We start from the raw sequence: 24,416 nt of genomic DNA, 5'->3' as shown, positions 1-24,416 counted from the left end.
AATGTGATATCAACAAACCCTTCTGTAAATACCTTCAGAACATAGATATGAATAGAACTGGAAGGTTTGGTGTATGTGAGTGCTACTGAAGTGGAGATTTCTGGCTCAGAGTATGAGGAAAAACTCTTAAAACTCATTTTCGGGAAAACGCCTTCAAAGTTCTGTATTGTAAAATGCCATACTTTTTTTTTTAAACAGATATTTACAAACACAATACCTAATCAAACCATTAGTAATAGACAACCTAAACACATGCCTGATAACTGAATAATAATAATAATAATGATGTTATTGAACTGAACAGAACTACACACAGGCTACAAACAGTGTAGTACAGTGTAGTACCCCCTAATAGGCAAAAAACATTTGAATAGATATCACTATGAAAGTTTCCCAATTTGTTATGTACATATAAACTAAGAAAAAATATATTGCAAGTTTTCTGAAATGTATGTTTATATATGCAAATGAGGCACTTCCCCATTAAATATGTGCACATTTATGGATGCAATAAGGCAAAATGATGTAAAATAAACAACTAAATGTGTGTTATTGACGTTTTATTGTCACTAGTTTCATAGAAGACATGTTTAGGAAGCAAAATATAACAAAATCTCAAAATCAACAAAAAAAGTATATTTGACTATTCACCTGCAGTGTCTCGCCTTAAGATCTTTATCAGAGTGGTCAGCGTTTTGAAATCGGGTGAAGTATTCTCCATGTCTGTCTCGGATGAGGTCGTAGGAACGTTGGAATCGAATTGTCGAACTTTTTATTCTCAATCACGTCCGCTTTCTCCTTCACAGTAGAGCGCGTCACCGCAGCGTCTACCGTTAGAGTGTCTGCTTCACGGCTCTTTGTAGTATCTTTCTTTGCTGGCATGTTGATTTTTCCTGTTGATATAGTTAGTTGAAGGTCTTAGTTAATATATACGTCGAGGTTTAAACACATTAGTGTTGTAAAAAGTAGGTTTTTAAGCGAAATTAACAAAAACGGGAGCGGAGCGTGTGACCAATGCGACCGTCACATGCTGTCGTCAAACCGGAAGTCGTAGTCTGTTGTTCTATTTTTCTTTGCCTGCCATGCAGTGATTTTGTGTTGTGCCCTTTGGACTTGCTCTCGTTTATGAGATTATTCTTTGTTTTGTATTTTGCCCTCTGCCAGCCTTTGCTGAGCTATTCCTTGTTTTGTTTGCTGCTGCCTTTGAAGTAAAGAAATTTTTGATACTATTCACCCCTGACTCCACGTCTTGTCTGCCTATTCTCTCCTCGTCCTGTTCAGCAATTGGGTCCTCGACAACACTATCCATAACACTAGACCCTATATAACACGCTCAAATTATTCGCTTACACTGGAGGTTCCCCATATACAGACCCAATTTGGAAAATCAGCCTTTCATTATAGTGCCCCTACTACATGGAACTCTCTTCAGCTCTTGTTAAAGATAAAACTACCTATAACGCAGGGGAAGTTTAGAGGCTTACTTGCAGGTATGCAACAGTCTGTAACTGTTTTTGACTTACTTATATTAGTTAAAAACAGTATATCGTTTTTCAGGTGTTTCACGCATTGGTCTTTGTTGTATCTTCATCTGGGATGCAGTTTCTGGTGGGGCATGTCTTGGTTGTAGGGGGACGTGGGTAGTTTGAGTGTACTTGGATTGTTTGCTGGATACAGTGATTGAGCCACCATTGTGGCACCGTGCCTGTCATTGTGCGTGGTGAGTGGGGGTGTTGTTTCTGTGGGCTGCTTTGTTGCCTCTGGTCCTGGTGGCCTTGCCATTGCGGGGGGATCAGTGTGTTCTATGTTTTTGCTTCTGGATTCTGCAGGGGGTGGCGGGTTGTGTGCTCCATGGCCTGCGGCCGAGCCTGTTTGACTGCTGTTGTGTCTGTCTGCTTGAGTGTTTGGAGTTGTTGCCTTGCTGCGTGGCTCCTTTGGTGTGGCTGCAGGTCCTGGGGTGCATGGCCTCACCTGTCATTCCTCCGTAGAGTTTAGGAGTGGGGGCGTGGGTTTTGCTGGTTTCCTCGTGGTGGCGAGGTCTGCCGGGACCGGGGGAGATGGGGTGGCCCACGGGAGTGGCATCCTCGTCGCCATGCATGGCAGTGTGAGTGGCATGCGGGCTGTTTGTGTTTTCCTTTGGTCATGACATGCTTTATGAGGGGGTGTGTCTTGGATGGGGATGTGGTGGGGATTGATGTGCGGGGTGTTTGGGGACTGGCTGCTCCGGGGGTTCACATGCCTTTGAGCATCTCATGCATTCACATGCTGCCCCGGGAGGAGCGGGAATCGAACCGGGAACCTCCGGATTACCAGACGACTGCTTTACCTCCCGAGCCACTGTTTCTGACACTGACAAGTTTCAATTGCCTTGTGTACAAAAATAATAGATGGACTAAATAAAGTGAATCTAACACACGTACTTATGAGAGAGGAGGAACTTGTTGAGGGGTCCGGCGGAGGCCATCTCCATGACCAGCATGAGGCTCTCAGCGCTGCACAGACCCAGCATGCGTACGATGTATGGGTTACTGAGCTGATGCATGATCTCCGCCTCTCTCATCATCTCGTCCTTCACCAGCTTCTCATTGTCACTCTTCAACACCTTGATGGCAACATCCAGCTGACCCCTGAGAGGAGACATAGCAGGTTATATAGACACACACAGACACACACACACTACAAATGTACAAAAAGGTTGTATCTGTCTATTATCGTGGCCATTCTGCGTTTGTCTGAATACAAGCAGGTGGTCCAGATTGATCTGTTCTCCTTGTGTTCTCCTTGTCCTCTGAGATAAAAAACCTGGCAATGCAGCCATCTGACTCCTGACTCAACTGTGTTTCGCCGCTTCCTTCAACTAAAAGAACTCAGTGCTAATTTACATTATAAGAGGAGGCCTGTGTTCATTTCCCTTTTAGTTGAGACATGGCAGATACCAAATGAGTTCTTAACACTCCACCTCTGGCCGCCCACAGCACCCCATGATGTACAGGAACACAAAAGATATCACCACCACTGACCTCACCAACGCCCTGAGCTCCCACCTCGCTCATGATTCCCAGCTGCTCTCAACCACTGAGTTGGTGAACACCTACAACACAGCCCTAGCTGCCACCCTGGACTCCCTCGCACCCCTTAAAACCTGCACTGTTACATTTACACACTCCGCCCCCTGGTACACCCCTGAGCTCCGCTCCATGAAAGCCAAGGGCCGCCAGTTGGAGAGGCGCTACAGGAAAACAGGCCTCACTGTTCATACCCAGGCCTACTCTGACCACATCATCTCCTACAGACTCGCCCTCACCCAAACCAAATCCTCCTTCTACTCTGATGTCATCTCCAAAGGCCAAGGAAATTCCAAAGCCATCTTCTCCCCCATCACCAAACTCATCCAGACCCCTGACAACCCCCTCCAGACCACCTCCTCCGATCTCTGTAACAGATTCATGGAATTCTTCCAAACCAAGATTGATGCCATCTACCAGCAGCTCCAGTCTATTCCTGTGTCCCCCACAACTCCGTTTGTTAAACATGACCCCCTGCCCCATCCCACCTAATCCTTTTGATCCTTCTCCCTGGTGGACACAGACTCCATTATGAAGCTGGTGTCAGGCTCTAAATCCTCCACCTGCTCTCTGGACCCCATGCCCACCAACCACCCTGGTGAAGGCTGGCCTGCCTGCCCTCTGTCCTCTCATGGTAGACATCATTAACTCCTCCCTGTCCACTGGCTCCGTCCCTGCTGACTTGAAGGTGGCAGCAGTCACCCTAATTCTCAAAAAACCCGGTCTGGACCCCGATAACCTCAACAACTTCCGCCCCATTTCCAACCTCCCCTTCCTCAGCAAGGTCCTCGAGCGTGCAGTAGCCGCCCAGCTACAGAGTCACATGGCACACCATGACCTGTTCGAACCACTCCAGTCTGGGTTCATGGCTAAACACAGCACCGAGACCGCCCTGATCAAGGTAACAAATTGCCTCCTCATGGCTGCTGATGCTGGCAACATCAACATCAACATCCTCACCCTCCTGGACCTCTCAGCTGCTTTTGACACCATCTCACACTCAATCCTCCTAGACCACCTGGAAAGTGTCCTTGGCATCACTGGCACCCCCCTGTCCTGGTTCACATCATACCAACCAACAGGTGGCAGTATGTTTCCCTCGGGGGGTTCAGGTCAGCTCCAACACCTGTTAAACAGGGTGTTCCCCAGGGTTCGGTGCTAGGTCCGCTCCTTTTTATGATCTACCTCCTCCCACTCTGTGATATCATAAGGAAACATGGCCTCCACTTCCACTCTTACGCAGCTTTACCTCCACACCAAACCCTCTGTTCCCCTCCCTCCCCCCTCCCTCACTGCCTGCCTCCAGGACATAAAAACATGGATGACCACCAACTTCCTTCAACTCAACAGCAAGAAGACCGAATTAATAGTTGTAGCTTCCCCAGCCCTCCTCCAAAAGATCGACCGCCTTGTTCTCTCCGTGGATGGCTACTCCATCTGCCCCTCCACGGAGGTAAGGAACCTGGGCGTAATACTGGACTCAACCCTCTCATTTCACCCTCACATCAAGTCTGTCACCAGGTCCGCCTTTTTCCACCTCAGAACCATTTCCCGCCTCTGCCCCTCACTCTCCGACACCTCAGCGGAAACACTCATTCATGCCTTCATCACTTCCCGCCTCGACTACTGTAACGGAATCCTTCTTGGTGCTTCCAAGAAGGTTCTGGATCGCTTACAGTACGTCCAAAACTCTGCTGCGAGAGTCCTCACGCGCACCAAACCCTGGCAGCACATCACCCCTACCCTGCAAAAACTCCACTGGCTCCCCATCAACTACCGAATCCCCTACAAGATCCTCTTCCTCACCTACAAATCCCTGCACGGGTTGGCCCCTTCCTACCTGACCAACCTACTCCACCCCTACACTCCAGCACGAGGCCTCCGCTCCTCCAACTCCGACCTCCTCACCATCCCCCGCACCAGGCGTTCCTCACTGGGAGACCGAGCTTTCTCTGTAGCTGCCCCCAGGCTGTGGAACTCCCTCTCCCCCTCCATCCGAGGCTCTGACACCATCAACCTCTTCAAAACCCACCTAAAAACCCACCTTTTCACACTTGCCTTCACGCAACACAGCCCTGCTCCCAAGTAGCCCACCCCCTGACTCTTTTCTTTTGTTGTTTTTGTTGTTTGTTTTTAGTTTTTGTTAATTTTCTTGTTACCGCATCATTCAATTGGACAGTACCTTGCTTCCTTTTTATCTTATTTGGTTTTTTTCCCTGTTGTTACTATACACTACTATAGTCATTTAAATTTTTTATTTACCCTTTCTTTTATATAGCTTCTCTCTCCTTATACAGTGTCCTTGAGTCTGAGAAAGGCGCTTCTCTCTTCAAATCCAATTTATTATTATTATTATTATTATTATTATTATTATTATTATTATTATTATTATTATTATTATTATTATTAACAATGTCTTCAAACATAAAGGTACCATCTGCAATGCCATCAAACAGTGATCTCTTGGCAAAAGAGCCCTTCTTGATATTGCAATGTGTTTAAGTTCTTATGTTTTGGTCTTATGTTGGTTTCTTGTTTTGGTCTTATGTGTGGTCTGGGCTTGAGTGGGGATAGGGGAGGGCCACTATTGCTGGCCGCACCCCAGGGCTCTGCCAAGAGAAGTCTGGAGAAATTCACACTATATATTATTATATAGATAATACGTCAGACCAAAACCAAAAATTTATACAAAGTGCATTACGAAGCAGACTCTTTTGCCTAGTGGTTGCTATTCGACGGCATTACAGATTCTACCTTTAACTATCTAAAGATGGTAAGTTGGTCAATTTGTTGTTAAAGAAAGTATAGCGGTTGATTACTTGATATAACACATCCACACTAAAAGTTATCCAGATTGAAATACTGTACATGGGCTATATGTTTCTTCCTCTCAAGAGTTCATTTGTGATTTACAATGTTTTTGTGTATTTGTTTTAGGAGTGTAACAATCTCAATACAGAATTAAAAAAAATTACTTAAATTAACCATCGAGTCAACCTTTAAAAACCCACTAACTGTCTCCCTAGTGACCGAAACTGCGATCTCAGTAAAACATATATTTTTCATGTATTCGTCCAATTTTCTTTCACGAATATCATTATTAACTTCAGTCCTCACCATATCGAATATTTATTCATTTTCAGGATTTTAACCATTTCTTAAATTAGGGTTAGGGTTGGGGTTAGGGTTAGGGGGTTAGGGTTACCCTAGGGTTACCCTAACCCTAACCCTAACTCTAACCCTAACCCTAACCTATGTCCAGTTCTGCGACTAGGGTAAAAGGTGTGACACTTGTTGTTCACACGCTTAATAGTGATTGTTTTTCAAAAACAAACATGGATTATTGTAATGTGAGTCCAAGATGTGATACTGAGCAACTTTTTTGGCATATACATAAAATCTAGCCAACGCTATCCACAAACACACGTAAAAAAAAAAATATATATATATATATATATATATATATATATATATATATATATATATATATATATATATATATATAATTAGAGCTCTGCAGTATCAATACATTTGAACCAAAAACCGAAATTGTAACCTAACATATTTAATGTGAAATGTGTGTATTGTCACACTACTGGTGTTCTGTGTATGAAGAAGTGCCCTGGCCAACCCTCCCTTACATTTCAGTTTTGAAGACTCCTTTCTTAACATAGCCAAAGTTCCCAGAGCCCAGCTCCACCTCATCTATTAGCAGCTGCTCCCTCTGGATGTTGAACTTCTTCAGGTCGTTGGGGTTGTGGTAGGGGTTTGCAAACTCACTGCAGTCCATAGGGAGGACCTGCTGGTCTGGCGGTACAGCGCTGACTGGGGTGGAGGGTCCCGCAAAACCTGGAAGAAGGTCAAAGGTTAAAGGGATAGCCCAATTTCCTATGATGTAAAAAAGGTAGAATCCTTTCTGAGCACAATGTACGCTGTTCCTCATACTAGCTGCAGCTAGTTAGCCACAAACCAATGCAAAGTCAATGGGGTCAAGCGCCTGCCTCCATGTACAAGCTGACTGAAGACAACTGAAATCTACTTTGTGTGCTCTGTCAGCCTGTCAGCCTGTACAGACAAGAGCTTGACCCCATTGACTTTGCATTATTTTGTGGCTAACTAGCTGGAGCTAATATGAGGAACAGCATGAATTACGCTGAGAAAGGACTACCAATCGACTTCATACAGGTACAGACTAGTAAGTAGGAAATATGTATTTGGTTCCAAAAATCACAACTATCCCTTTAAGGTAATCTTCAGAGACAATGCTAGCCAAGTCAGACACACACAAAAAAAATCACTTTTATACATTTATTGCATGATTTCTTGGGATTGTTTTCATGTAAATGTATTACATTATATTTAATTAATTAAATGTTTTACCTACACTTACCTTTTCTGTTTATTTAGCTTCATTAATTTGTTTATTTTCATTGGGTTCACTATATATTGTAAAATAATGTAAAAAGTGCTGAGCATTCAAGAAATGTGAGGCAACACAGCCCCACAGAGAAGCCCTGGAATCAGACTCCCACCAGTCCAATCATCAAATTAATGACAATCTCAAACAATGACAGATAAAAGTGAAAACATGTTCATATGAGATTACATATTATGCGTGTTTTGTTGGTGTCATTCTGAGATGGTCTTGCTGTATTAAAAAGTATAATGACTACAACGGCTTGCCTTGTGACCTGCTAGCTAGCTACCTGCTAGCTAGTCAGACTACTACTTGACCTGACTCCTAGAACCCACCTCACCCCTGCCCACTTTGACAACCTAGGATGGCTTAGAGTAGACGACAGAGTACAGCAACTTGCAATGGGCCTGGTCTACAAGATACACTACGCGACCAAGGTACCCATGTACATGTCAAAATACTTCCCAAAGGTCAGTGAATACCACGATCACAACACCAGAGGGAGCTCCACAAATCATGTAAAACCCAGATTCGGCTCAAACAAGGGACTAAACACGTTTCGCAATTATGCCACATCAATGTGGAACGCCCTGCCTAAAGCTGTAAAGGAATGTGAATCACTACCCACCTTCAAAAACACTCTCAAAAAACACCTACGTGAGACTGCAATTCGAAACTGGCCCCTACAAATGTCCTAACCTAGTTGTACAGTAAATGACCAAGTAAGGCTTTGTCAATATTCCAATGTACAGTGTAAAATGTGTGTGTGTCCCCTACCCAACCCCCCCCCCCCCCACCTCCAATGTACAGCCCTCACCCATGCCAACCCAACCCCACCCCACCAACCTCCTCCAATGTACAGTTTCTACGCCAAATGTATATACACTCCTTTTCTGGACACTTTTGTATCACAAACAGTACTGTATTTGCAAATCTGATATGTCATAAATGTATAGATGTAGCAGTACTGTCTATCTGTATGTCATGTATGTCATATATGTTATGATGAATTGAAAATGGGGGACCCTGGTGGAAACAAGACGAAAGTCTTTCTCTGGTCTGCATCCCCTTAACAATTGTATGTATTGAGATGTACTGTACTGTACCCATTCTGCAATCTGTTAATAAACTTTTCAATCAATCAATCAATGCTGTACATTTGTCAACTGACCTCCAGGGGGCGGTGTGTATCCATTTAGCCGCGGCCGCCTCTGAAAGAAGTGTGTGCAGCATGTTCAAAATGGATCTCAGGCTCAGGGACTGACATCAGAAAATATATACTGTATATTGAGCTGAATGATAAATTGCATTATTACAAGTAACTACTTACCCATCCTGGAACTACAGGTGTCTCTGAAAAGGCACATGAGATATAACAATTACATTGATGAATAATTCACTAAATGTATTATGGCAACTAAACTGACAAATATGAAAGATGAACAACACAATTTAACTGCTGTAAAATACTAAACAGGCAGCGCAGCACTGATAATAATGCGATGGAAACTATATGTGAGCAAACATTGATGGCTTTTCAGCTTGAATGGGAACTGACAAGGACAGAGTCATTGCAGGATATAAAGAATAAAGCTATGATGAAACAGCCTTCCAGCCTCACGCCTGCGACCGCATCGCAGCTGTGACCACAACATCTCATTGAAGAAGGTCTACTCTATAGCACTCCCGCTCCTGTATTAGTGGTCAATTAAAAAAGTGCCATTTCCTCCGGTATCGTGACCTTAAAAGTAGAATATGTAATGATGCCATCAAACAGCAAACCCAATGCAAAGGAGCCCTGCTTGGTATTCCACTTTGTTTCCCTTTTTCTGTTTTTGGTCTAATGTGTGGATTGGAGTTAGTTTAGTATATTATTATGCTGTGAATTTCTCCAGACCTCTTTTGGCAGAACCTGAGTTGTGACCAGTAATAGCAACCCCTCGCCTATCCCCACTCAACTGCAGCACACACAAGACATTTAAACAAAGTGCCATATTGGCGGTATCACAGATTCTACCTTTAAAGGAATAGTTCAATCCAAGCTGTAATGGGAAATATTCACGCTGTATAACATGATATCTCAACACAGATCAGGACATGATAATATATTCCACGACAAAGCATAATGCCAACATTATGGGAAATGCGCTTACTGTCAGACAAGAAGCTAAATACCTATTTCCTCTCAGTAGAAAGCTATCCGGCTGCAAGCTAGCCTAGCTTAACACAAATGAATGGTAGTGGATATGGACCAGCTAGCCTAGCAATAACACCTTTCTCAGAGTTTTAAGCTAGACTAGTGGTCCGTTTAGAGAGGACATTTGATATCTATCTTCTTGTCTGACTCTGAAGAGGACAGTAAGTGCATTTCCCATAATGTTGTCATGTTGATAGTTACATCAATTATGTTGTAATTGTATGATTTTACAGATACATGCTAACGGGCCAATTTACTTCCACCAGCATTGCAAACAAATGCTGACAGCGTTTAGGCATTTTAGCCTATGTTAACTGTTCCTCCTGAATGTAATGAAGTGAAGTGATTTGGTTTTCAGTACGTGAAGCAGTTTTTCTGTTGACACAAAAGTCCCTCAGAACAGTCATCAGGCCATCAGGTTTCATCTGTAGGTATTCTACCAGCTGAGAGAGAGGGGGGAGGAGAGGGAGAGAGGGAGAGAGAGAGAGAGAGGGGAGAGGGAAAGAGAGAAAGAGAGAGAAAGAGAGGGACAGAGAGAGATAGAGGGAAAGAGATAGAGGGGGGAGTGAGAGATAGGGAGAAACAGACAGATAGAGAGGGAGGGAGAGAGAAAAGGAGAGGGAAAAAGAGAGAGAAGAAAGGGGAAAGAGAGAGAGAGAGGGAGAGAGAGAGAGAGAGAGAGAGAGAGAGAGAGAGAGAGAGAGAGAGAGGGAGAGGGGGGAGAGGGAGAGTTAAACAGACAGTTTGACAGTTACCATTTGACAGTTTGGGTGATTGGTAGTTTAAAGACTAGTAGTTTAACAGATAGTTAGTTTGACAGACACCATTAATTTGATAGACTGGTGCAGATCTGCAGAATAATTCAAGGGAATGCACAGGCCTATTGAAGTGACAGTTGCGATTGGAGGATCAAGAAAAGAGGGCAGGGTTTGAGATCGGTCGATTAAGGAAACGGCATCACACGTGTTGGTCAGTAGTGGATTTTGAAGACAAGCTTGACCCATGTGATCAATCGGCTTTCCCTCCACACAAAACACAATGTGTCTTACGAGAATGAAGTAGTCTAAGCATGAGGTTGAGATAGATGTTGAAAGGTGGATTCAGAAGTGGTCAAGTGGAATACCAGATCACCCAGTTACAAATAACGTAAGGCTTTACAATTTCCAAGATAGTAACTATATTACAGTTACTAATCCAAGTAATGCTGCATCGTTGCCAGAATGCAATGTGTTTCCCCCCCTCCTATAGATTGTGTTTATCCGTGGTCCTCTAGAATAGATGAAGTGCGTGCACGATAGGGCTGGGTTAAAAAAATCGATTTCCCGATTCTGAATCGATCTTCATTTGAATTAGTGATTATAGATTCATAAAATCCAAAGATCCCCCAATTTAGTCGTTATGCTCATTCCCTTCCTGGTCGTTGCGCGCATTGCCCCACTGTCAGTCTGGGGAGGGTGTAGACCAGGGGTCGGCAATTAAGTTTGGCCTCGGGATAGGCATTCCATTGGTTCTCCCAGCCCACGTGACCATTTATAGCATTTCCATTGGCTATAGTGACAGACATAGATAATGATTGTGGAAATACAACAAATCTACAAAACCACTTAGACATCACCCAGACGTGACATATGCAAAAGCCAATGTTCCAATAAAAAGTACATTCATGTAACTGCTTGAGAGTAAATTCTTAACTCATTCGGCACCAGCTATTAGACGGAGCCTGTCATAGCAAGGCCACGCTTTAAAAGATAGGAGTGCGTCACCTTGTTTGTAGAGCTATAATTATATTCTATATTATAGCTGGATACAATACTATGGCCCATTTGACATCACCTATCTATCGTTCAATATGTGAAAAAGAATAGATTTTTCCATCCATACGTTCCTGTGTTATACCGTGGTGAGTATAAGTATGGTTTTAGAGCGGTCTAGGGTAATTCCCGAAATGCTGAGTTATAGCCTTATACGTCAATTATACTATATACGTTGCTGTTTCTTGCCTGTACATGCTATTATTCTCAAATCAAATCTATATCATAGGTATTATGTTTTTTTTCTGATTATTTGATTGTCAGTAACGGCATTCATATTGAACACTAAAAACGCTTATCAGCCCGATCGGTATAAAAGCATTGCAGGATCAAGCAAAAATGTACGTCAGATAGTCCTTACCTGTGATCGGGAGTATTCCAAAAATAATATTCCAATTGTTTGATCGCCATCTGGTACATCCAATGTCCATTTGGTCCACGGCATAACCCACCACAACATATGGATCGGGGTTACAAGGTTACAAAGGGTGCTTGATACCGGCGTCTAGCTGGATGCGGCCGGTATTGCACTTTGGCGACCTCAGACTCATTCCCTATGGTAACACCAAGGTCCCTGGATGAATAATGAATAAAAAATATGGAATAAAAGAATAAACGACCAAAACCTGAGAAATCTCGGGTCTGGCGCCCAACCGCTGGGGAGTTAACCCAACTTATCTCGGGTTTGGCCTCCATTGAGTAATAATGTATGTAATATAATGTAAACATTGATATTTTTAACAATGCAACATGTTAGAGGGTTTGTTGAACCATTTAAATTTTATAGCATTGAATCGAATTTAATCGGAAATTGAAACAATTCTGGAAATTAGTGGCGATACCCAGCCCTAGTGCACGAGCAGGTCAAAGCGAGGTCACGTCGGCTACTAGCTAAAAAGCAACATGGAGGGTGAGGAAGAGAGGTACACCTTCAATAGCTGTCTAATTTGATGAAGCATCTGACGCGGCAGCACGACAATGTGAAACTTGACGAAAATCTTTATTAAATAAAAAAAACGCTGACAGGGAAGCCTCTACCAGTGCCAGTGATGGATGTACAGTTAAACAACAGAAACTGGATCTAAGATCAGGGCAAACACCACCCATGAGTGGAGAAGGTCTGAAGAAGCTTGTCGCTGGGTATATTGTTGAGGAGATGTTACCTATTTCCACGGTTGATTCGCCCTCATTTTGACACATCATAGAGAAAATACCCATAACTATCCGTTACCAAATAAGTACAATGTCAAGCTACCAACAGAGAAAGACGTTTGCTGGCTACCGAGAGAGAGGATATGCGGTGATGGAAGCGAATTGGAAGCAAAAAAAGGTAGACTTTGTTTCCACCACAGCTGACATTTGGAAGTAATCAGCAAAGTAATTTTGATTACCTTTTACAGGATTAATCAGTAATAAGTAACTAATTACACTTTTCCCAACATGTGCTGTCATTATCAGGTAAGCGCAGAGTTTCTTGTTTATATCCTTTACTGTGTGAATTGACCTGGATATGAAGCGTCCATACGCAGCGCAGAATATAAAGAGATAAGAAGGAGGATTTGATGGCATATATGACTTTACAGGTTTTCATTTCCACAGCGGCGGTGACATTTCAGCATATAGGTGCATATAGGGGAAACACTGTCCCTCTAGTGAATGTTGCTACTAGTGACTTAATCAAATAATAACAAAAAAAGAAACATCCTTGGAGAAAATTGTCTTTTATTGGAGATTTGCCGTCACATCACAGAGCGATTACTTTTAGGGCCTGGCTACAATGATCCATTGTGCCTGTCCGTCTACATCTGTTTTTAGTTGGTTTTCCATGAGGAGAATCTGTATGTTGGACACGGCTTATTATGATTAATGTCAGAGAAGTTTGGAGAGGATGAACATTTGGAACTGACGGATACATCGCCAACCGCTAGCAAAGCTGTTGTTTCTGCAAACACAGGATTACGTCGGGTTCTAATTTAAGAAACAAACCAACGGACAGCAATACCTTTCATCTCCGTTTTTTGATGGATCAATGTAGCCGGGCCATTAGCTACAGCAAATCTCTCAGAATACACCACAGGAGGGCCTACCACACCTGCCACACAGTGTCGAACTTGGTTCCCTCTGGCATGGAGTATTTCCCTGACTTGTCATGGAGAATCTGGTAGTGGTACACTGATTTCCCATACATCATAGAGAGGGCGAAGGTCCCGGTCTCCATTCTGTCTCGCACTCTGGGTATAGGAAGAACAATAATAGTCCATCAAAAATGTTGCTATGAGTACATCCAAGGCCTGGACCAGGAATTGTACTGCTATGCTCTCTCCAATAGTAGGTACATTTTAAGTACATTAAATATGTAAATTTTGTCCTTCGTTTTTTTCACCTTTTACTATCAGCGTTCTGACGTTTTTAAGTGTTCAAGTTACAGTTGACTCATTATTCCGTAACCCTTTCACTGCCACACTACCAAAACGGTTAACCCTTTCACTGCCACACGACAGCGACCGTCGGTTGTGTGATAGTAAAGGGTTAACCTTCAGTCGAGTGGCAGTGAAAGGGTTAATGGAAGTGAAAGTTAAGAAACGCCTAAATAAAGCAGCCCTCTACACCAAATGCCTTCTCATACCACTGTTATGTTGATGCCACTCAACTCTTCCTCTCCTTTCCACCTCCAAAATATTCATAATAATAATAATTTTTATTATTATTAAATAGAATGATATTCTATAGGCTTGCCGTGGTAGTCAGTGATACTGGTGTCATTCTGTGTTCAGGCATCCAATGAGTAAATTAATTGCCTACTGCCCCCTTAACAACGTATCGTATGCAACAACTTAGTTTCAGTTTCACTTGTAGAGAGGATTTAACTTCATGTGAAGCCGAGACTGAAGAAGACTAGAGAACAGATGACATGTTACACAACAATGGCAGAGGATTTATCAATATTTTGGATTTAAACACAGTAGCAGCAACTGGAGAGGAGCTCAGATGATCAGTCCAAAAGTATGTAGTGCTTTTTTTTTTTTTTTTTTTTCATTGGCTATAGTGACAGACATAGATATATGATAAATAGATACAGCGGATTAGATGCAGTCCAGAGAAAACAACCAATCTAGATATTTCAAGATTCTATGCTTTACATCCGCACATTCTCGGAGAGATGCACTAAATTCCAGAGATGACAATCGATTCCGATACAATAAAGCAAGTCTTTATCACAAACAAATCCAAAGATATTTAATGTTTTACAAAACATGTCTAGTGTTGCACCCGGCTTTAGAGGGTTAAAAGCCAAATTGTATTTTTTATTTAGTTAATAAATTTCTCGTTGTAATTCCTTATATACCTAATGTAGCATCTTCTTGAAGCGGATTCAGCTTTTTTTGCTCTGATTTGACTTCAGTTTAATTGCATTGTTACTGTGTGGTGCCGTCACAGTCATATATAAGTAAAGAAAAAGTTTGAATGACTCACTGAACTAGTGTTTTAATTTCACACCCCACTGCTTGTTTGTTATTTCAGCACCAGGCGCTCTCCACCGACTTTTTTCATGTTGAGCCAGCGCTACATTGCACCTCGCTGCCTACCTGTTATTCACTCTCAACATGGATAAAACAAAGTATAAGCATTCTTTAGGTGGTGGTAGTTTCTCTATTTGGACATTATAGCTAACATATAGCCTAGCCTAGTTGGTCTGATATATTAAAAAACAAAAAGTTTAAAAATCTTTTTTATTATTATTCTTTTTTTAATAATCTGAGGGGCCAGATATTATTGCTGGCGGGCCAATTTTGGCACGCGGGCCACCTATTGCCGACCTGTAGAGTGTAAGAAATGAGCCACATGTTTGTCAATGTCACTCTTCAAATTTCTTCTTCACACCAGACACAACTAAACATCAATTTATTTAATTTTATTTAGTTTAATAAAAACGTATGTAGTTTAATAAAAGAAATTGTAGTTTAATTTAAATGAATGTAGTTTAATTTAAATGAATGTAGTTTAATTTAAATTAATGTAGTTTAATTTAAATTAATGTAGTTTAATTTAATGTCGTTTAATTTAATTTAATTTAATTTGACAAAAAAAGACAAACAGTTTTGATCCACATTTGTAAAATATTTACACACGGTATGTAAGTCATGAATGGATGTCAAAGTCAAGAAAAAAAATTAAGGTGTGGTATATCATGAATGGATGTCAAAGTCAAGAAAAAAAAATAAGGTGTGGTTTATGTCATCTACAACCTCCTATACTAAACTATACTCACAGGAACTTTCCGTCCGGCTGTACTCCGGAGTAGAGTCGCCTCTCGCCCTCCAGGCGCGGTATCTTCCCATGGTACCACGGCATCTCCTCATGGGCCGTGGTGGCAATCAGCTTCTCCAGCTGAGGAGCCTGGCTGATGATGGCCTGCTCCATGGCCTCTCCCTGAACACACACAGAGAACCAGGGGGATGGGAGAGTAGACAGACAGACAGACAGACAGACAGACAGACAGACAGACAGACAGACAGACAGACAGACAGACAGACAGACAGACAGACAGACAGACAGACAGACAGACAGACAGATACAGATTACTATGCCTCGTAAAAAAAAAAAAAAAGGAAATTACTATGCCTCATGCCAATGGAGATATTAGGCTTATTAGGCTTACTAGGCTTCAGGCCAATGGAGATATTATGCTTACTAGGCTTCAGGCCATTGGAGATATTAGGCTTACTAGGCTTCAGGCCAATGTCATAATCACAGCACGGGCCTACTTCACTCCCCCTCCTTTTCCCCTCACGTCCTCCACACGCTCCTCTTCATCCCCCTCTCTATCCACTGCGCACTCCTCATCATCCTCTCTTTCTTCAGTCACCCCTTCCTTCACCCTCATTCACCCAGCTGTATTCCATCCCCCTAATTCACACACGGGCAAACACCCCACTCTCCCCAGCTGCACCCTATCCTCCCCTGATGAGGGGACTATATCTACACCTCGACGCTGACCAGAAGCTGTCGTGGTATTAATTACCACTGTCCAGGTACGACGTCTCTGCCGAAAGCTCTACTGCTAGACACCCTCCGTGTATTGGCTTACTCTAACCCATTTCTCTCCTGTGCCCCAAAGGACCGCCGTCCCTGTCTGGACGTCACCTGTTCCCGAAGAGGAACACCTAATCTCCCGCTGCCACCCAGCAGCTCCAGCGTCCCTGTCTGGACGTTACCTGTTCCCGAAGAGGAACACCTAATCTCCCGCTGCCACCCAGCAGCTCCCCCGACAAGCACCAGGACCGCTTGCTCGCTCACTGCCGCCGTGGCAGCCACAGGACAGAACATTAACCCCGTTCTATTTCCCCCCAATTCTTGTGTTGCTCAATTTCCATTAAACACCCTTGAAACCGCTCCTTTCTCTTCTCGTGTATTCAGCAATTGGGCTGTGCTCCAGACTCCAGTACTCACAGCCAATGGAGATATTAGGCTTACTAGGCTTCAGGCCAATGGAGATAATAGGCTTACTAGGCTTCAGGCAGGTCTATTCTGCTACATCATCACACTTTTCTCACAACACACTCTTAAAAACATAATTTTCAACACATTACTGAGTTTTCAATGCAGCATGTTATCAATAGCCACACATTTCTGTGTTAGTGTGTGGTAATTAACATGTGTTGCAAAACATTGCAGGACAACATATGTGTTGTCCCAAACACTCCCACACTCGGAAATTGTCTGACTATGACAGATTTGGGCCATCTTGGCAGCTCAGTGGGTTTAGGAATGTTCCATGTACTTGAGACATTGTGGGTTTGAATCCAGCTGACCTGACATGAAGAATAATACAGGACTTCATGGAAATAGCTACATCTAGTTGTATCTCTCTATCTCTAGACATTGTGCCTTATACCTATTCTAGATAATCAAGGGGGTGTGGGGGGTGGGATTGTCTTTAATTTAACTTTAATACTGTTATTATTATCATTATTGTAACTGAGGGGTACAATTCCCTGACTGTATTACTAGATATGATACTTACTACCACTACCTTTGTACTTAATATTCGGCCACCCAGTACACGGCATAAATATATTATCATAAACACTCTCACGTAGATGAAACGGATCCAACACAAATGTACGAAGTCGAAACAGGTCTTTATTTCTACACAGCGATGGTGTGTAGAACAAGCACTTAATCACTTAATTACATTTATGAATTGAAATAGTATGCACTTTTATGGCAAAGAGTATTCGTCGGTATATCAATAGAGAATGTCCAATCTCTGAAGGCGCAGGTGGTAAATATACGACCTGGAATAGTTAAGGAATAACAGCAATGATACTTTAATGATTATAAGACTGGATACACTAAGGGGGGTAATCCGGTCGCTTGTAAGACAACAGGAGTAGGAGGGGGGGGGGGGGTAGAATCCGGCTGCCTCGTCCGGCCAAGGGTATCCCAGGTGAACCCACTGTAGTGCCGTTCAATGCGCCGGCGATCCTTGGACCACAGATGAAAGCAGGTGGACTCTTTGTGGGCCGGCTCTCTCCGGTCCACGGGGGAGAGACGTGAAGCGACCTCGTCTTGCAGAGCGTCTCCTCACCTTGCGTCCTCTCCAGGGGGGGGGGTTCCAACACACGGCAGTGTCGGGGGTCTTTATCCATGGAATAATCAAAGTATACAAAGCATAATCCGTGCCTGGGAAGGCGGGCTGTCGTCGGTAGAATAATCCGGTATACAGGTCCACTCGCTCGTCGGCTCTGGGGCTCCTCGGGTGCAGCTTCACATGGGGTCAACCACCCTGGGTAAGCAGCCAGTTCTCTGCCCGAAACGATGGGGTACTGACTACGGTAGTATTCTCACCGCACGAAGCACTATATATTAACAGACTATTATTAGCTTAATAGACTACGTCCAACTCGACGATATAGTGCCAAATATGACTATTCAAATATTAATATACACGATGTCTCAATACCGATGGTAGGCGAACTTGGCCTTACTCCCACACGTGGCGTCGCGGGGAGGCTTTACGTCTGTGACTCTATTGGAGGGTAAGAAACTGGACTGAAAAGAAAGTCCTACTTTAGTAGCGCAGTATATATACGCACTATGAACAAATAGTCCCATTAGTGGTGCGGTAGCCAGATTCCTACGCGGAACTAGGACTTGTTCGTACATGTGGAGCGGTACGTTTGAACTGGGTCTGAGGGGTATGGCAGCCTGGCACCAAGGTCTCGACCAATAGTAGAATGGAGACTATTATGGGATGTTCAGTAGGCTAGAATGGATATTCAATGCATATTGTACAAGGAATATACAAGGGATATCAGGGAATATTAGAGAATATACAAATACAATTAAATATATATAAATAAATATATATATTCGGTTTAATCTGGCCCTTCACAACAGCCACCCCCTGAATAGGTCCCAGACCTAATCAGTTAAACAGAGACAGATTAATCGCGTTGTCTATTTACACATAAGGGTTTGCTGTAGGGGTCAGTCAACTTCACAAAGTCATAGGGTTGTAGGGTCATGGTCATCATCGATTGTGTCTGGGAGTCGAGGCAGTTCTATGAGCCTTGCCACGGGACGGGTGTAAGTGCGACCCTGGACGAGCACTTCAGCTGCTCGGACCTTGCCGTCGGCACCGGTGATCACTTTGCTTACGCGGCCGGCCGGCCACATAGCTCTGGGCAGTGATTGATCAATAATCATGACGACTGTTCCTTCTGTCAAATTGTCTCTCTCCTTTACCCACTTCTGGCGGGTCTGTAGAGACGGTAGGTAGTGCAGTAGGAAACTGTTCCAAAACTTGTCGGCTAATACTTGGCTGTACCTCCACATTCGTCGGCCGTTCGCTTCTTCAGGCCGGTACATTGTCTGGGGTAACGCGGGATCTAGCCGCCCCATCAGGAGTGTGTTGGGGTCTGCGGAGATAACAGTGCTCAATCCACAGAACACAGGCTTCTTATTCTCAGCCTCCTCCTGACTGGCTTCCCTCGGGATAGGCGTGGGCCACTCTCCTTCCGGGAGTCTTAGGAATGCGGGCCGTCACTGTAGACATTGCGACGGGTGAGGTCATCCAGGGGCATCCCCCGGGTGATGACGTCAGCTGGGTTCTGTTTTGTATCAACGTAGCGCCACTCTGTTTCTCCGGTTAACTCTTCGGTTAAGTCTTGAATCTCGGTGACTCTGACTCCCACGAAGACTTTGTACTTGCATGAGTCCGATTTGATCCAGGCGAGTACCGTCGTGGAATCTGACCACAGGATTGTTCTAGACACCGGTATGGTGAGCTCACGTTGGATGAGCGTGGCTAGGTGCGCTCCGGCTAGGGCTGCGCAGAGCTCTAGACGTGGGATAGATTGTTGCTTGCGTGGGGCTATTCTCGAGCGGGCGAGGACAAATGCTGTGTAGATCTCTCCCCCCTGGTCTTGGGCCCGCAAGTAGGCTACTGATCCGTATGCGACCTCTGAGGCGTCACTGAAGACGTGTAAGTCCATTTTACATGTCTCTGGCCTCACCGTGGGTGGGAAGTAGCTTCGGCGCATATTAACGCCTGGGAGTGAGTGGAGCTCCATCTCCCACTCTCTCCAGGTGGATGCAAGGTGTGCGGGAATGGGGTCGTCCCAGCCCTGGTCCTTGTCCCACAATGCTCGTACAATCATTTTTGCCCTGGTGGTGTACGGTAGAATACATCCTAGCGGGTCATATTGTCGGGCGAGTGTTGTGTACACACTCCGTCTGGTGGTCGGCGCCGCCGCCGGCCTTCCCTGCTCCGTAGTCAGGGGCTTGTGTCTGTAGTGAAGCGAATCTGTTTTGAATCGCCACACCAATCCCAGGGTCATCTCCTGGGCTTCTCCCGGGATTGTAGCCATCCAGGTCTCGCTGCTGGCTGCCTTGTCCTCGGAGGAGAGGCTGCGCAGTACTTGCGGATCGCTGCTGGCCCACTGCCTGAGATCAAAGCCGCCTTTGATCAGTGAGGCGCGGAGTTTAATCAGGAGAGCCTCGGCTTCTTCCTGGGTTGAAAGGCTTTGTAGACAGTTGTCTACGTAGAAGCTGTTCTTTACGCTGTGTCGGACCTCTTCGTCCGCTGCTGGGTCCTCTGCTACATGTTTCTGTAGTGCAAATGTCGCACAGCAGGGGCTGCACGTCGTTCCGAAGGGGAGGACTTCCCATTGGTAGATGGCTGGGTGCTCATCTCCTGGCTTCTCTCTCCATAGGAACCGTAACAGGGGCTTGTCCGCCTCTACTAATCTCACCTGCAGGAACATTCCTTTAATGTCCCCGCTGATGGCCACCTTTTCCTGGCGGAAGCGGAGTAGAACGCCGAGTAGGGAGGGGCCGAGTGTGGGACCGGGCAGTAACTCTTTATTCAGATTTTGGGATCCGATCTGGTAGCTGCAGTTAAATACTATGCGGTCTTTACCGTTGTGATGGACCTTGTGGTGGGGCACGTACCACGATTCAGTGGTCTGGTCAGCCTCTTTAATGTCCATCTTTGTGACGTGTCCCGCTGTGATGAGCTTCTCAATCTCAGCGCGGTATACACTCTCTTGGGCGGGGTTCTTGGCTAAGCGCCGCTCCGTGTTCAGCAGGTACCATTCTGTGGCGTCTGTCTTGGCGTGGAAAGTAGGCATTCCTTCTCGCCGCAGGAGTGGCGTGGCGTATCTCAACACGCCGTTGACCGGGACTCTCTTGGTCCCTGTCTCGAGGAGGTGAATGGCGTAAATGTCATCTTTAGAGCGAATGTCTTTCTTTCCGTTCTTAAAGGGCATTTGTTCCAAGGTCCATAACCGCTCTACGTGTTGCAGGAGTGCGGTTTCTCCCTCTGTGACTCGGGAGTGGAGACATCTAGTGGCTGTACTTCGGTTGAGAGATTTGGCGAGCGGGCCTTGGAGAGTCCATCCCAAACGGGTCTCGACTGCTGCAGGACAGCCTCGGGGTCCGGTATGAACCCGGTCTATCGGGACAATGAGGTCTGCATGGTCGGAGCCTATCAACAGGGTCGGCATAGCATTGTCTATGAGCGGGATCGGTAACTTGCGCAGATGTGCATATTTCTCCATCAGCTTGGCGACGGGGTATGTGTACCGCGACAGTCCTATTTCTTGGCTGGTGAAAGCGTCTGCAATCTGGTACCGTCGCTCAGGCTGGCCGCTTGCTGCGATAGAGAATGAGACATTCTCGCCCTTTATCGTCTTCAAATCTCGTCTTATTGTCCGAATTGTCATTTGGGTTTCGCTTCCCCGCAGCCCTAGCTGGGCCGCAGCGGAGGCGAGCAGCAGGGTCTTCTCTGACCCGTCATCGAGGACGGCGTAAGTGTCCAGGACTTTATTCTGGTAGCTTAGTGTCACACGCACTACTTTTAGGAGTACTCGGGCTCCACTGCTGCTGGCGGGATCGATGTACATGACGCTCGCTTTGCGGCTGGATGGTGCAGGTGAAGGGCGCCGTCTGTTACTGTCGTGAAGTATGTCCAGATGGGCTCCATCGCACTTGGTGCACCTTTTCTTTAAGCGGCATTCGGCTGCCATGTGTGAGCGCGCACAGCGAAAACAGCGCTTGTTGGACTTTATCCATTGACCTGCTTCCTCCGCGTTCAGCTTGGGGAAGGAGTCACATTCAAATCAAATCAAATCAAAATTTATTTATAGGGCCCGACAACACACGTTAATGTCCCCATGGGCCGTACAGGTCTTCTTTAAACAAGTCAAGAAGACAACATAACAATAAGTCAAGAACAGAACAAGAACACCATAGGGTCCAAACATTTTTTAGATGAATGCAAATAAATGAAAGAATGCAAGCACTCCCAGACATACCCCACGCGAAGGTAAGGAAAAACTCACTAAAACCTAACAATAGGGAAAAAAAGCTCCACAGGCAATGTGGAGGAGAGAAACCTTAGAAGGGCCGTTCAAGGGGGGATCTCCCTTCTTAGATGTCGGTGATAGTAGTGTTGCAGACGGACAGTTGGTAAGCATGCACTCATGTGTGTGGTGAGACACAGATGAGTGCATGCAATAGCAACTGTACATTTTGAAAAATTAAAGATAGAGCTAATAGCGATAGCAACTGAACATTTTGAAAGATTAAAGATAGAGTTGATAGCGGATCTATTTGAGGCACAGGGGCGGCGCAAGAGGGTCACGTCCTCCCCGTCTTAGTCACGGGACATTCAACACTCCGGTCGTTGCTCAGGGACAGCCGGAGACAGGGGGAAGGGGGGTGGCGCAGAGAGGGTCGCGAACTCCCGACATCATCGCGGGACATCCGGCACTCCGGTCACCACTACGAGACCTCCGAAGACAGGGGGGCACGCAGAGGGGGTCGCAATCTCCCGGCCTTCGTCACGGGACGTCCAACACTCCGGTCAACACTCCAGGACAGCAAGTCATAGGAAGACAGGGAGACGGGACAGGCGTTAGACAGCTCATGAGATTGTAGTAGGCGGACATAGCAATAGATACAAGTGGTAGGCATATATGTGAATGGAGTAGATATATGAAGTAAGCGTATTATGTGAATAGAATAGAAGTACTTAACCCAGCAATGAAACCGCGTTGACTGTTAATCTGTTAACAGTCTGTTAATCAGTTGACAGGACCACGGACAGACGGCGGTGAATAACTGATCCAATGCCTCGGAGGTGCATGTAGAGCAGTCACTACAAGCTTGGCCAGGACCCCGAGGCATCCATCACCTTGGTCAGCGCCAGGAGACGGGTACTCAGAGAGAAGGGGGAGGGAGGGGGGGGGGGGGGGGGGAGAGGGGGGGGGGGAAGAGTTAGAGAGTTCCCATGTTTGTGGTGCTGCAAAGGAGCAGACATGAAGTACCCTGTAGTGCCATGTAGTACCCCGTAGTGCCATGTAGTACCCTATAGTACCCCATAGTGCCATGTAGTACCCCGTAGTATCCTGTAGTACCCTGTAGTGCCATGTAGTACCCTGTGGTGCCATGTAGAGCTATGTAAGCCATGTAGTACCCTGTAATGCCATGCAGTACCAAGTAGTACTCTGTGGTACCATGTAGTACCCTGTACCCTAACTAAACTACCCTATAGTAAACTACCCAGTGGTACCATGTAGTACCCTGTACCATAACTAAACTACACAGATTAATCTAAAGGTCAGTCCCCGACCAGGTGAGATCAAGGTAGGTTGAAGGAGAGAGAGAAAAGATGAGTCTTAAGCAGGGATTTAAAAGCTTCGACAGAGCAGGCGCCCCTGATGACGGCAGGTAATTTGTTCCACAGGTAGGGAGCGCGGTAGACAAAGGCTCTGTGGCCGGCGGATTTCTTTTTAACCCTAGGGGTCGATAGAAGCCCCGCATTTTGTGAGCGCAGAGCACGAGCGGGCGAGTATCGGGAGATGAGATCAGATAGATAGAGCGGTGCAAGCCCATTTAAAATTTTGTAGGTGAGGAGTAGCACTTTAAAGTCAGAGCGGGCTTGGATAGGAAGCCAATGTAGGGCGGACAGAACTGGTGTGATGTGATCAAATTTTCTAGTTCTAGTTAGTATCCGTGCAGCCGCATTTTGCACGAGTTGAAGATTTTTGATGCTTGAATTAGGTAAGCCTGAAAAAAGTGCATTACAGTAGTCCAGACGTGATGAGACAAAAGCATGAATCAGGGTTTCAGCATCAGCCAGAGTTAAAATGGGGCGTATTTTTGCGATATTACGAAGATGGAAGAATGCAATTTTGGTGACATTTTTTATATGTGCATTAAATGAGAGGGAGGAATCAAAAATGACTCCGAGGTTTTTTATGGTGGAGCTCTGGGATACATGACAGGTATCAAAGTTGAGGGAGATGTCCTGAAACAGGCCTCTGTGGTTTGGGGGGCCAACAATTAACATCTCAGTTTTATCTGCATTAAGGAGTAGAAAGTTTTGCGACATCCATTTTTTGACGGCAAGCAAG

At 45.1% G+C, this 24,416-nt stretch overlaps 1 protein-coding gene across 1 annotated transcript in view; it reads right to left on the bottom strand.

The window, feature by feature from the left end:
* The window catches only part of zap70 (zeta chain of T cell receptor associated protein kinase 70), a gene marked incomplete at both ends in the record, with an annotated part of 59,477 nt that overhangs the window by 24,663 nt on the left and 10,398 nt on the right, over positions 1 to 24,416 (bottom strand). The window contains 7 exons of the mRNA XM_084311222.1: positions 2,421 to 2,627; positions 6,707 to 6,914; positions 8,654 to 8,693; positions 8,813 to 8,835; positions 10,041 to 10,122; positions 13,583 to 13,721; positions 15,761 to 15,921. Coding sequence (XP_084167348.1) covers positions 2,421 to 2,627; positions 6,707 to 6,914; positions 8,654 to 8,693; positions 8,813 to 8,835; positions 10,041 to 10,122; positions 13,583 to 13,721; positions 15,761 to 15,921 — 860 coding nt within the window. The remainder of the gene's footprint in view (positions 1 to 2,420; positions 2,628 to 6,706; positions 6,915 to 8,653; positions 8,694 to 8,812; positions 8,836 to 10,040; positions 10,123 to 13,582; positions 13,722 to 15,760; positions 15,922 to 24,416) is intronic.

This window comes from Notolepis coatsorum (assembly GCF_963971535.1).
Source record: "Notolepis coatsorum genome assembly, chromosome: 3".
Classification (NCBI taxonomy): domain Eukaryota; kingdom Metazoa; phylum Chordata; class Actinopteri; order Aulopiformes; family Paralepididae; genus Notolepis; species Notolepis coatsorum.
This window is presented reverse-complemented; position numbering and strand designations above follow the sequence as displayed.